This window comes from Setaria italica, chromosome IX, assembly GCF_000263155.2.
Source record: "Setaria italica strain Yugu1 chromosome IX, Setaria_italica_v2.0, whole genome shotgun sequence".
Classification (NCBI taxonomy): Eukaryota; Viridiplantae; Streptophyta; class Magnoliopsida; order Poales; family Poaceae; genus Setaria; species Setaria italica.
In genome coordinates, this window is record NC_028458.1 from 52509946 (window position 1) to 52522772 (window position 12827).

At 45.5% G+C, this 12827-nt stretch overlaps 1 protein-coding gene across 2 annotated transcripts; it reads right to left on the reverse strand.

Annotated features, from left to right (window-relative positions):
- Nucleotides 1-6075: 6075 nt before the first annotated feature.
- LOC101755278 (two-component response regulator ORR21) lies at nucleotides 6076-11591 on the reverse strand. 2 transcript variants are annotated; one of them, XM_022823142.1, is made up of 6 exons: nucleotides 11011-11591; nucleotides 9484-9636; nucleotides 8992-9390; nucleotides 8735-8811; nucleotides 6800-8125; nucleotides 6076-6340 (listed from the first exon to the last, which is right to left on the reverse strand). In XM_022823142.1, the coding sequence occupies exons 1-5, from the start codon at nucleotides 11132-11134 to the stop codon at nucleotides 6815-6817; spliced, it is 2064 nt and encodes a 687-aa protein (XP_022678877.1). In that variant the 5' UTR covers nucleotides 11135-11591; the 3' UTR covers nucleotides 6076-6340; nucleotides 6800-6814. The 2 variants fall into 2 exon arrangements, with proteins under 2 accessions (XP_022678877.1, XP_004985153.1); XM_004985096.4 differs by having other exon boundaries at nucleotides 6792-8125; nucleotides 11011-11585.
- Between the last annotated feature and the right edge of the window lie 1236 nt (nucleotides 11592-12827).

Below are 12827 nucleotides of genomic sequence, written 5' to 3' on the forward strand. Positions count from 1 at the left end.
CGTAACTGGTTGAGGTTTGGTATCTGAGCATCTGTTCAACGATGAAACATGGCTGGGACATGTATTGGTACTTGCCGATCGAGTAGTACACCATACTGGCAAAGGGCTGGACAAGAGAATGAAACAACCCTAAAATAACATTTCTGTTCTGGAGACTGAGAGTAAACTTAACATGAAACAATTATTTTGGAATAGCTTTGTTCTAGAATCTGATAAGTCATGGACTCAACCATCCATCCATTATTGCAAGTCTTAAAAAGGTGCTAAACAAAACAAAAGAATAGCAAAACATATAAAATGAGTTCGTGACGCAAAAACTAAGCAGAAAGCCTATTTGAACTCCACCCATGGCTTACGAAGATCTCCATAACCGTTGTCTACAAAATATGATACGGCCAATTTCATCATTGTCCAGCTTCCTTTCTTCTACAATAATGTTCAAAAATGAATCCGACAAGCAGCCTTGTATTTAAGAATATATCCTCTTTCTTAAAAAATAATATCATTTCTGCTTAGTCAAATAGCCCGACAAACTGCACTTACTCCCATCTAAATTTGGATCCACATATTTGAAATGAGCTAGGTAACAGGGATTGCACAATTTGAAGTTCTTTAAACTGAACAAGTTTCAATAAAGCAAGATTCCACATGTTGTCGATCACACATAAATTACTTCCTTTAGGGTAGTCCCAACCCTTCTAGTAGGATAGTTTCCCAAGTATTATAAGGCTGCTACATAAGTAATTTGGTGACATGGTAGGAGAATTAATGAGGAAAGAGAATGAAACGACCAATCCAAGCTTTTTCTTCAGTTCGTGTCCCTGCGAGATACAAAGCAAGCATCACCTGCTGCTCTGTTTCGGTCCACCAAAGCGATAGCAGATGAGCTATACCGCCAGCGGTGCCTCTCCGTTTCCCACTCGGATGCAAATCAAGCTGCAGCTGCGCCGGAGAGAGAGGACGGGATGGGAGAGAAGATGACGGGAGAGAGAGGGGAAAGGAACGCCATCATTTATTAAGGTCCCACTCGAAGAAACACAACCATGCGTTGTGGACTGTAGTTTCTAAATAGGATTTCTTGCTGACGTGTTTGCTATAGAAACTAGTGTATAGTTTCTGGGTTGGGACTGCCCTTGTAAACCATCTACATAGATGAAGGCATCCATGAAACCAACAAACTTGTTTCCACTGCCCAGTGATCAACCCTGCACAATGCAAACAATTTGTTAGGAAGCATCGGTTCCAGTTGCTGTAAAACCTAAAGCAAATGTCGTCTGGTTTTCTTGCAACGGGAAAGGAAGGAGAGTTAATGCAAAACCTCGAAGTGGTTAGAACAGCTTATAGCGTGCAGCACGATGGAGAAAGAAAAGGAATCAGTCGCCAAAAATCAGCAAAGATTTCTTTATATCGTTTTGTTGACGCTCAAAAGTGGCAGGTCTGGGTAGATCTGGTCAGACCTGTTTAGATCGGTCTCCCAACCGGTCAGACCAGTTTGGTAAAAGTTCCCATAGTGCAAATTGGATTTCATCATGGCGTAGCTCTCGCCGAGACAATCGAAATGCATATATGGAACGTCCGATTTGGACTTCAGATGAGAGAGTTATGCCCTCGAGAAGATCAGTACCCCATGTAGACAGGTCAGACCGGCTAACCCCACCGGTCAGACCGGTTGGATCAAAGTGCTCCAAATAAAGATTGGACTCCACTGTTGCGTATATCTCGTTGATCAGATCAAGATTCATATATAAAACGTCCGATTTGGAGTTCGAATGAGGGAGATACGATCTTCGCAAAATCTGCACCCGGGCAGACTGGTCAGACTGGTTGCCCAGGCCGGTCTGACCGGTCTGGCTCTATGTAATCTGAGTAGGAGTTGTGATTTAGCACGAGTTGTATTAGGGCTTCGACTCATGCGTGGGGAAGACCTTCCCTCTTATAAATATAAAGGGATTCGGTCGGTTAAGGACATCTAACCCAATCGACAAAAAACAATCAACTATTTTGTATCTTTTCCTTTATTCTTTTGCCCTAACTTTTCCAATCTACTACTTGTTGTTCTTCCTTTGTCTCGACGATGTTTGAAGGCGCTCTAGGTGGCATGCCAATCCTAGAGCAACCCTGCGTGCGCCTGCCCCGACAGGATCCTTCCCGGGCGAGCGTTCGAAGGTCTACCGTCGACCTGCTCAACAACCGGTCAGACCGGTCCCTGTAGCCGGTCAGACCGGCCTGCGCTAAGGTGCTGCAGCGAGCCTCTCCGCACGCCACACAGTCGTGTGCGTTCGTATGTTGGCCCAAAAAAGCGTCAACACGTTTATTTTTCTGAGATCTCCAGCTACCATTATCTCCATCACCTGCAGAGGAAACAATATCCATCATCGTTTTTTTATAGGTCCATTACGATCGGTACCATTAATCTTGGAGTCTACCTGAATCCTCATGCTCCTTATTTCCATTGCATTTCTTTTCCCTTACAACATGATATCTTTTCAATTGCTCCATTCTAACTATTTCTATTAAGCTCCAATATATATCCTTATATCAGCACACGTCGCTGCAAGTCCATCAACATCTCTAGTGATGCCTTCCTCCAGGAACACAGGCTAACATAAGATAATGCCTCTTCAGCCTTCACCATGAGGTGTAGCTAGACAGATATAGAAAGGCAGATAAAGAAAAGAAAATACAACTTACTACTAATAGCTGTAAGATTGACCTCATGGCGTAAAAGCTCAAGTAAGCTTCGTGCTCGTGCCCCAGAGAATAAAATGTGAAAGTAATTAACCTGAATCCATATATATACCGCATGCAAACATCAGCTCAGAGAGGTCAGAAGAAGTGAATAACCAAGAACACATGTATCTTAGCATCTGACTAGCACAGCCCCAGCTCTCAAGCTAGAGCACTGGGCGTCTGTTCTCAAGCAACGGACATTGGCAGTGGATTCGGCAAGGTTACTGTAACTATCCAATGGCAGACTTGCAGTCAAACTTTGAAGCTAGGTGTTGCTATCGGACATGATTAATAATGTGAGCGTGCGCAACAAATACAGTTAACCGCTTCTTCTTTTTTTAATTTTGTCCGGGGCACTTTACTAGCTATTGACTCGTGCCATCCCATCACCCTCTGACAGTGGGCCTCTCTTGCAGATGGCTATCGCGAGGGGCTTCAACGGCGTCGGGCTGGCGATCGCGGTGCCGGCGACGGCGATTTACTCCCTAGTAGCCGACTACAGCGACGACGCCACGCGCGGCTCCGCGTTCGGGTGGGTGCAGGGCGCAAACCGTAGGCTACATCGCTGGGAGCTCCTTCAATTCGGCCCGCTGCTCGCGCGCACGAGCTTCCTTGGCGTCCCTGGCTGGCGGCTCGCGTTCTGCGCTGTCGCGCTCGTCAGCGTTGCCGTCGGCGCCTTTGTGTGGCTGTTCGCCGCCGACCCCCAACCCGGCGTTCTGAAGGCCACGGCCACGCTTGCCGACCTCGTCCGGGAAGCCAAGGACGTACGTGGTGAGGGTGCCGACGTTTCAACTCATCGTGGCGCAGGGCGTGGACGCCGTTCAACTTCTTCGCCAAGTGGCTGGAGCTCGTCAGATTCACGCACTTGCAGAAAAGCATGGTAAAGAAAAGCATCGATAATGAAAACACTGAATCTATATATTGGTCCACATCTGTGGGTGAGTACCGGACAAGTTGCTTAGCTTGCAATTAGCATGAACTTTGCACGACTCGTATTGGACCTGCCTGTCGAATCTGCAAGAGCTCCTCTTTATAAAGAAAACGCACAACTCCAAACTGGTTCTTACCATGAGTTGTGCAACCGCATCCAGACCAGTCATCCACAATATATATGGGACCATCTTTGAACATGATCCCTGCTGGCTTTCGATGTCGTCGCTTGCACAAACAGAATCCCAAACTTTCTTTCACTCCTTGAAGATTTTAGTCATGGTCCTCAAGAAGACCCTATTCGTAGAACAAATTTTTATATCTGCAGAAGTATTACAAAGCTGCATAATTTTGTCCATAGACGATGCTAATATAATTTAAAGCAAACATATTTGCCAACCGATTATTTTCTCTCACACAATTCATCGATATCACCCGAGCTCAGAGCAACTTGTATGGAAACATAATATCATTAGCTCATTTGCAGCATAATCTTGAATTCGTAATATTTTTTTCCTACGAAGATAATATATAAATGAGGTAACTAGGCCGAGAGGATCTTTAGATAGCGCTAGGTCAAGACCCCTCCGCGTGGGCTCCATTTACCGTATCTTCTTCCTTCCCCATCCCCCTCTCATTCTAGCACGCCATCCTCCCGGTCCGCTGCACCTGCGCCGCCTCTGCTCGATCCGCCGCACCTGCTCCGCCTCTGCCCGATCCACCCCTACGGCCGACTTCCACCTTGCCACGTCACCTCTGACGCCGGCGAGGACCGTCATCCCCTACCCTTCCCCTTTCCCTCCCCTCTCCCTTCTCCCATGCTTTACCCTCTCTCGGATGAGCTCCCTCGCCTCCACCTGCATCTTCCGACTCGGACGGTGCCACCGTCATTGGATCTGCCACCCTGGCGTCCGCTCCCACCCTAGTCCAACGTCAAATCCACCACCCCAACATCCACTCCCCCCTCCCGCTAGCACCGCCTAACCGCCATCCTCCACCACCACGTACGGCGGGTGGTGCCACCGCCGCCTCACCGTCCCACCAACAACCAAGCACCACCATCAGTTTGGCAACCTCCCCCGGCCATCCTTTTAGATCTTGTAGGCGAAAATCCCCTCCCCAATCCCAAACCTCAAAATCCTATCCCATCCCCAAATCCTAACTTAAATTGGAACTCGCCAGAGTTGAATTCGTCACCAGAGAAGAAGAAGAGGTCGCCGGAGAAGAGGAGGAGGTCGCCGGAGTTTGGTGAGTCGATATTGTTATTTTCTTGAATCGATTTGTTACTTCCCATTATTTTTTTCTTTTCTGGCATTTTTTTCCTCCCGACCATTTCCTCTCCTTCAAAATTGGGAGGAGATCTAGAGTCCTCTTATTTTAGATTTTCTGATATCTAAAAAGACTAAGGATCGCAATCATTAACTAGCTTTGTAGTCGGTGCGGTTTTTTAATCATCCTGTTCCCAGTTACCATTCAGGGAAAAGAAACCAACAGTTAACAAAGGGGTGAAATGGTACTTTTAGTTCGCTTAGTACCATTTCACCCCCTTTGAAACCTGCCACAAGCTGGAAAGGGCGACTCACAGTATGGTATATAGACACTGCACTTCAACACTTAAGCATCAAGCATGATCCCTTCTATACATACACTACTAAAAGAGACTTAACTAGCATGGGTTCGGTACCACAGGTTATACTACTTAGTAATCACAAAATCTCATGTGCATGTGTGGTTATATGGTAAGAAAAGATTTCATGGGAGGCCATGCAGCAGGCAAGCAAAACTATAGCATTGACATATTACTCAAGACCTCTGACGGCAACTATATAGATAGCAAATCAACCAAGCAAAAGCGATGTTGGCAATGCCTTTGGCTTAATGTGCCATGTGAGCCTGTTTAGATGCGATGGTGCCTCCCAATCCATGCCGGCTTTCCGTCGAGTGGATATTGGGAGATGGCAGACAGCAGGTTAGCGGAGGAGACGAGGAAAGGCAGCGCTTCCTTTCCCATGGCCGCTGAGGTTGGGGCAATCAACATGCACGAAACAAATGGCTGCTGCGGCATCAGTGGCGAGTGCTTGTGCTTCCTTGCTCGTTCCTGCTGCTACTAGTGTGCGGCTTTTGCTTAGGATTTCAGCCAGCGCGTTTGACGAGGGGCGGGAGAGCTCAACGGAGTGAAGTAGCGAACGCAAACTTCTTTAGATGATTCGGCAGTGCTCCTGCCTTATGTTAAAAAAGAAGCAGCAGTGAACACAAAGACGCTAGTATTACGTAAAAGAGCTTTATTATATATGCAGAATATGTATATAATTCTAGTATGTCTCAACCTAACGCAACTGGGAGAGTACGGTACCTGACTATAGTTCAACCATGAAACACGGACGGGAATAAAATATTTATGCTAAGTACACATGATTGGCTTAAATCTGCTGCGCTGAATTACGATGGTCAGAAACAATCGATATTTACAAGAAAAGCTAGGCGAAGGAGCTATTTTAACAAGGGACCGAATAATTTGAAGTACTTTAAACTGAACAAACTTCTATAAAGCAAGATTCCACATGCTGTCACATAAATTATTCCCTTTATAAACCAATTACAGAGGAAAAAGATGAAATGAAAAATACGAGCAACCATTCATCAAACCCCTAAATTTGTTTCCAGTGCTCACTGATCAACCCTGCATCAAGACAAACATCTGTTTCAGATTTTGTACAACTCAAGGCCAAGCATATTTCGTGTTCATGCATCATGTAAAACAAAAAGAACAGGGGAAGCACAGTCATTGTGAAATCTCCCAGAAGGTGGCTCACAATAGGAAAGGGTAAAGGAATAACTACTAAAAAAGTCACCAAGAATGATAAACAGGATCTATGCAAACACTACAGTTAGAACAATGATGATACCATTAAGCAAACACAGTAAATATTTGCAAACACTACAGTTAAAACTTAAAACAAATAAGTGAAGCCTTTGGTAGCTTAACCAAGTTCATTCTAGTCAAAAAGAAACAGTAACATGAATAATGACAAAGTTGATGCCACTAGAAACTACCACTGCTAGGATGAATTAATAAGAATATTTATAGAAGGAATATATATCTTCTACAAAGATTCGGAAAGTGTGCTCACCTACTTACAAATTCAAGAAAGTTTCACATCTGTCCACTAAATCCGAAAATGTCGGGGTTCACTATATCTCTGCTGCTTCCAATGCTGTGGCTCAAGTTGTTAGTTGGAGACTCAACCTCATCCACTGCAAAGCGGCTTGGAATGCAATTACCTTTCCCGACAAACCCATGATTCCTCCCTCGTCCTTGATCAGGCAACTTCCCAAGGGCCACATTGGAACTCTGGAAGTTAGATGAACTGGAGCCAGGGTGGCCTTGCCCAAGGGTATTGCCATAACTATCAATATCCTGTGAAGGAGACCAGCTGCCGGTACCATCATTTGGACTCTGTAATAAACCATACTGTGGATTTTTGATCTGAGAAGAGAGCAAGCCAGAGTCCACACTGGTGCCGCCACCGATATAGCCATAACTACGACTCAGCGAGTCAGTGCTCTCAGTCTTTAGAACATCTGGTGTTCTTGAGCTAACTCCCATAGCATTCTGATTAACCATATACCGATTATTCCCACTTTGAAAATTACTAATTGCTGGTGAAGGCATTGCATTTGAGCTGCGGTTCATGAGACCAGGAAGATTTGCTCCATGGGTACTAATCAAAGGCTGACTTGTTGATGCTTGATTAACCATATCAATCCCACCCAGCAGACTGTTTGACGGTGAAGATGATGCAAGAAGAGGTTCATGTTTCATGGATGGAGGAATGGATGCAAGAAAACTTGGCGATTGAGAAGCTATAACCAAGGGATTTTGATTAGGTGAGATACCCTCACTAGCTGGGAATGCATTTAATGATTGAGAGGGCATAACTATGCCAGAAGGTTTGACATCAATATTGTGAAGGGTTCCAGGCAGCAACGTGTCTGGCTGTTGTTGCAATTCATGCAGTAGCAAATTACTATTTTGAGGATTGCTCACATTTCCCAATGCGCTAGGTGAATCTGCCATACCAAGTTTGTTATTGGGCCAGGCTGCAAAAGATGGAAATCCTCCACCTGCTGGGCTGCAGCATGCCCCATATGCGGTGCTCTGAGACTTGTATATGGGTTGACCAAATGCTATTTCTCTCTCTCCATGGGGCTTGTTTCCTTTGATTGCAGCAAGTCGTAAAGATGACTGGTCCCTTCCAGGCAACGCCAAACTGCTTGTAGGTCGACCTAAGAGTTCATCCTGCAAAGCAGCCAGAGCCTGAGGAGGGATCTGACCAGAAGCAGCCAAAGCCTGGAATTCCAGTCCTCCTAGTGGGGCAACTTTAGCACTAGAAGCAGGTGCAACAAATGGATGAGGTATTCCAGCATGATGCTGAGCTATTCTCTTCAGATAGAGTCTGAATTTCTGCACAAAGAAAAAAATTGAATTTCATCACCATTGGTGCCATTTATACCATGTTTCAAGCTATGAAAAAGAATGAGGTTCATGGATTTTTGGTTGGACTTGAAGCTGAACAGATGAGCAATACAAATTGGTAAACTTCATGGAATTTCATAGGGTACTCCAAAATGCAAAATGGAAGGAGGATACATCCCTCATTTAAGAACAGTTTCAGAGCAATGTCTGCAGCTAAGCACTTATGGAAATACTGCAAAAGTTGTTTATTTTGTGATGATCTGTTGCTGAGGAGAGTTTGACGCTCATTTAAGAATAGTTTCAGATCAACATGTTTTCACAATATTCTCAGCCAAAAAACGTAGAGTTTGAGTCTTCGATGCACAATTGCATTCTACAACGAAAGAATGGAGAAGCGCTATAACAACAAAAAAGCATAAGTCACTCAAATCTGAGTTCACTCAAGCAGGAAGCCCTCTATTTATTATATCACTAACAAAGCCAGATTAAATTTTGGTTGAGCACTGAGGTGTAAAATGTATGGGTGCAGAAGTGGCAACATCATGCAAAGATAAGGTACTCAAAAAGGTAATGCGATCAAAAGGCCAGAATCAAAACCTGCAAATGGCTGGCAACATTTTCCCTAGTTAAGCCAGGGACATTCATCAACTCCAAAATTTTCTTTGGAACAGCTTCTGCAGAAAATATAAAATAAATGTAAGCATGATGGTGCATAGATGACTAAGCTCCAAGGGTCAAGTTTTTAACAGTAATCAACAGCACTCAAAACCAATCAAGAAGGCACATAACTGGCAATGCAAATTTACAGCAATTCACTGTCTCAAAAAACTACAAAAGCAAGTAGCAAAGCTTACTGTCTATCCCAAGGTGATTGACTGCATTCACAAATTGTTGATGAAGCTCAACTGACCAAACAACTCTTGGTTTCTTTGATGTAGAAGAAGGATCGCCATTTTCCATGTCAGCTTCATCCTCTTCTTTCTCTCTTTTCTTTTTCTGGGATTTCCAACTACCATCGCCTCCATCATTTGCAGAGGAAGCGTATTCATTATCATTATTGGTTGCTCTGTTACGATCGGTATCATCAAGGCTACCTGAATGCTCATGATCCTTGTTTTCATTAAATTTTTTCCTAACAACATGTTGCCAGATGTTTTTCAACTCCTCCATTCTGACTGGTTTTATTAAATAGTCACATGCTCCATGTTTTATTCCCTTCATCACAATATCCGTTCTTGAATCAGCAGACATCACTGCAAGTTTCATCAAGTATCAGTAATCATTCAAAGAACACATGTTAACATACTGAACAAAAAGAACGGAAGAAAAAACAAAAATATACTTACTAATAACTGGAAGGTCCATCTCAAGGCCTACATGTTCAAGTAACCTGAATCCATCCATATCTGGCATGTGTACATCACTTATTATAACATCAAAACCACGCCTATTCTCTCGCAACATAGTTAGGGCTCTTGTAGCCTGAGGACATGTCGTCACTGCAAAACAAAAGAAAAGGTCGACAATGCTTAAACTTTAAAGAACGTATACAAGGAAATTCAACAACGCAAATCAAGTAAAATTTGAGACTGACGCATCCTTATTATGCAAGAACAAGCTAGCATAGAAAGATTCTTTGCCTACAAAATACAAAGTTCCTGAAAATGTGGATCTAAAAGAAAACAAATAAAACCCATAAACATGCAGCATTGTGTCATGGAGCAACAAGAAGGGAACAAATTACATTCAAACCCACAATAGCAACAACAAATATGGGATAATTCACCTACTACTGCATATCTGTATTGCATCATAATGAAATAGAAACATATCATAGCCAGATGCTTATTGCAGCGAAGTCATGCGTATCCAGTTGACAAAATCATGTTCATTCATGGGCAGTGATGCAACAACGTTGGGTAAGAAAAGCATGCCCAGTAATTTCTCATGCTTTGAATTCGATCAATATTCAGGGTCTTCTATCTAGCAAATGGAAACAAACTTGTATATTTGCACTTCATTCTATCTTCTACCAAACTAGTGTTAGCATTGAACAAGCCTAGGGCATAAGGATATCCGTCCACAAAATCTAAAATACAGCATGTAGAGGTAGGAAATGAAAAAAAAATATAGGGAGAGAGGATACAATAGCACCAATGCCCCGCAAAACAAATATAATAACCTAGTTCTCCCCTCACTTGACTTCCCCATGCACACATGTGGGTAAGTGTCCAGAAAAGAATGGCAAGAAACAAACATTTCAAGGAATTGTGCACTTCACTTATATTGATATGCCCAGACTAAATGCAACATGGCATCCAAGGAGTATTTGCATTTAAACATATGCCTAACATAAGATTATCAGGGCATAAGAGGGCACGACAGGTGCATCAACAATCCAACACGAATAAAGACTGGTAGAATCCTAATATAGCTGGGTCAAATCCTCGAAATCCAATCTTAATACTTCAAATGCATAAGCACTCCGAGTTACTGGCAGGCAGCAACAGTACAACGCATTCGCTCAGATCTCTAGCCACCAATCCATATTTGAACACGTGCCATCAAACCACGTCCAGATACAAACACGTCAAAATTTACTTCAGGAACCGTTAGAAATCTCCCTATTTTTAGATTGATAGCAGACAACTCAAAATTCCACAGAATTTACGGCAGGGGCGTATCAATCGCATAAAGCAGCGCCGTCTCGAACTCCAAACAGATAAATCGTATCGAAGCACGAAACAGAAGCAAACGTATATTGTTCCAAACCGATTCGAAGCAATCAATCATCTCGCGCACAATACACAACGAAGCACGCCAAAGGAACCGAGCCGAGGCGAGAAGGAGAGGGGGTCGGGGAGTTAGCTCACCGTCGTATCGGCACTCGAGGAGCATCCTCTTGAGCACGACGAGGCACGTCGGGTCGTCGTCCACCACCAGCACCTTCATCCCCACGGGGAAGTCCGCTCCCCGAGCCTCCGCCGCCGCAGCCATCCCCTACGCCGGGAAAACCAGCACCCCGCCTCGCCTCTCCCTCCCGCCCGAATCACGCCTCCATCGCCGCCGCAGATCCGGCGCCTCGCCGCTCACCAGGCAGCGCCCCTCGAGACCAGCCGCTGCGCTGCGCCGCCCGCCTCGGGAGCCGCCACGGATTCAGGGACGGACAGAGGCCGCGGGCAGGGGGGGGAGGGAGGAGAAAGGGAGCGGCGAGGCAGGGAGGGAGGAAGAGGTGGGGGAAGGAAGAGCAGGAGACTAAATCGCTAAAGCGTGATTAGTAAAGCAAGTAAAATCACGCTATTGGCCGGGGGGCAGGCAGCGATTAGGAGTTACTGCTAATGACGACGCCGCGGCGGGTGCTTGCTGGCTTGCTGCTGCGCTGCGGGCTGCAGCTGCGCGACCTCCCTGCCTCTCTCTCCTCCCTGTCTCTGCTTTCCACTTGCGGCGGCCGGGCCGCGGCGCCCTTTTCTCTCTCTCGAGATGGCTGCGTGCGCGCTTAGCTGGCCGCTACCGGGTGCTTCCTTTTTAAAAACGGCTCGCATTGATTTTGTCTTGATTTCCTTCCAATTTTCTGGAGGCCCCCATACATGGGACTTGAGCTTTTTCCATCTTTTTGCGACCATCTACTGATCAGGACTCTGCTGGATTTGCCTGAACTGACAGCAAGCAGGTGAGGAATACAACTGCTGTACTGCATGGTTGGACCGTGGCTTGAACTTTCCTTTTATGCTTGCGAGCTTAGGGGAAGTCCTTTATTGCCCATTTTTAGGATGTGGTCTATTCATGTGGCGTGTGGAATTTGAAATTTGCGACTGAGGGTTTTAGCGGTCGCAAAATATATGTAAGGTGCTCGTAAATGAGTCCGTTGGTTTAAATATATGGAAAATCTACATCGAGAGGCCTCACGATTTAGCATTATCATGGGAGCCTCAATTTAGTACTATCGGACGAATTTGTTGCCTAAAAATAAAGAAGTAATAGAAAAATAATGAAAGATGGACATCGGATTCGGGTGCTCGGATGTTGCTCCGATGATGGCCAGCGCTCCGACGATGTTAGGGTTTAGAGTTTGGGGTACCTATATATTCCTATGCCTGGAGGGAGCTTTGGACAGGCAACCGGGTGGTCGAGGCAGACGACAGATGGTGCGGCGACGTGGAGATGGTGCCGCCGGTTGGCGCGGCGAAGGACAACCGGTGGACGGTGTCAGGCTTGGGGCATCATGACACCCAGCTAGCTGGGTTGGCGCGGCGATAGTCGACGATTGCGAATCTGGAAGCCGTCGGAGATGGAGTAGGTGGACAGGGTAGGGGCACTCGCTGAAGACGAGAACCGAGCACTCGCCGGAGATGAATATGGTGACGAGGATGGTAGAGGAGGGAGATGGGAGGAGGAGAGGAGGGTGGTCCTCGCCGGCGTAGGAGGTGACTCCGACGAGGTGTGGAAATCAGCCATGGGGGCGGATCGGCTAGGCAAAAGCACCGTGTGCGGTAGATCAGGAAGACATGGGATTATAAAGCGAGGGGGGAGGGGAAAGAAGAAGATAAGGTAAGTGGGGCTCACACGGGGATATTTCTAGATGGAATTTTTTTATCGATACATGGATACGGTCATACAGAGGGGTCTCGACCGAACGCTATCTCAAGATTCTCCTTCCTAGTTACCTCCTTAAATATATGGTGCTGAAGAT

Bases quoted from the DNA above. Each gene is read 5' to 3' on its own strand.
- LOC101755278 (XM_022823142.1), bottom strand. From the start codon at position 11,134: ATGGCTGCGGCGGCGGAGGCTCGGGGAGCGGACTTCCCCGTGGGGATG. The intron at 9,391-9,483 runs GTAAGTATATTT...TGAAACTTGCAG, and splicing joins GATGGACCTTCCAGTTATTA to TGATGTCTGCTGATTCAAGA. The intron at 8,126-8,734 runs GTTTTGATTCTG...TTCTTTGTGCAG, and splicing joins ATGTTGCCAGCCATTTGCAG to AAATTCAGACTCTATCTGAA.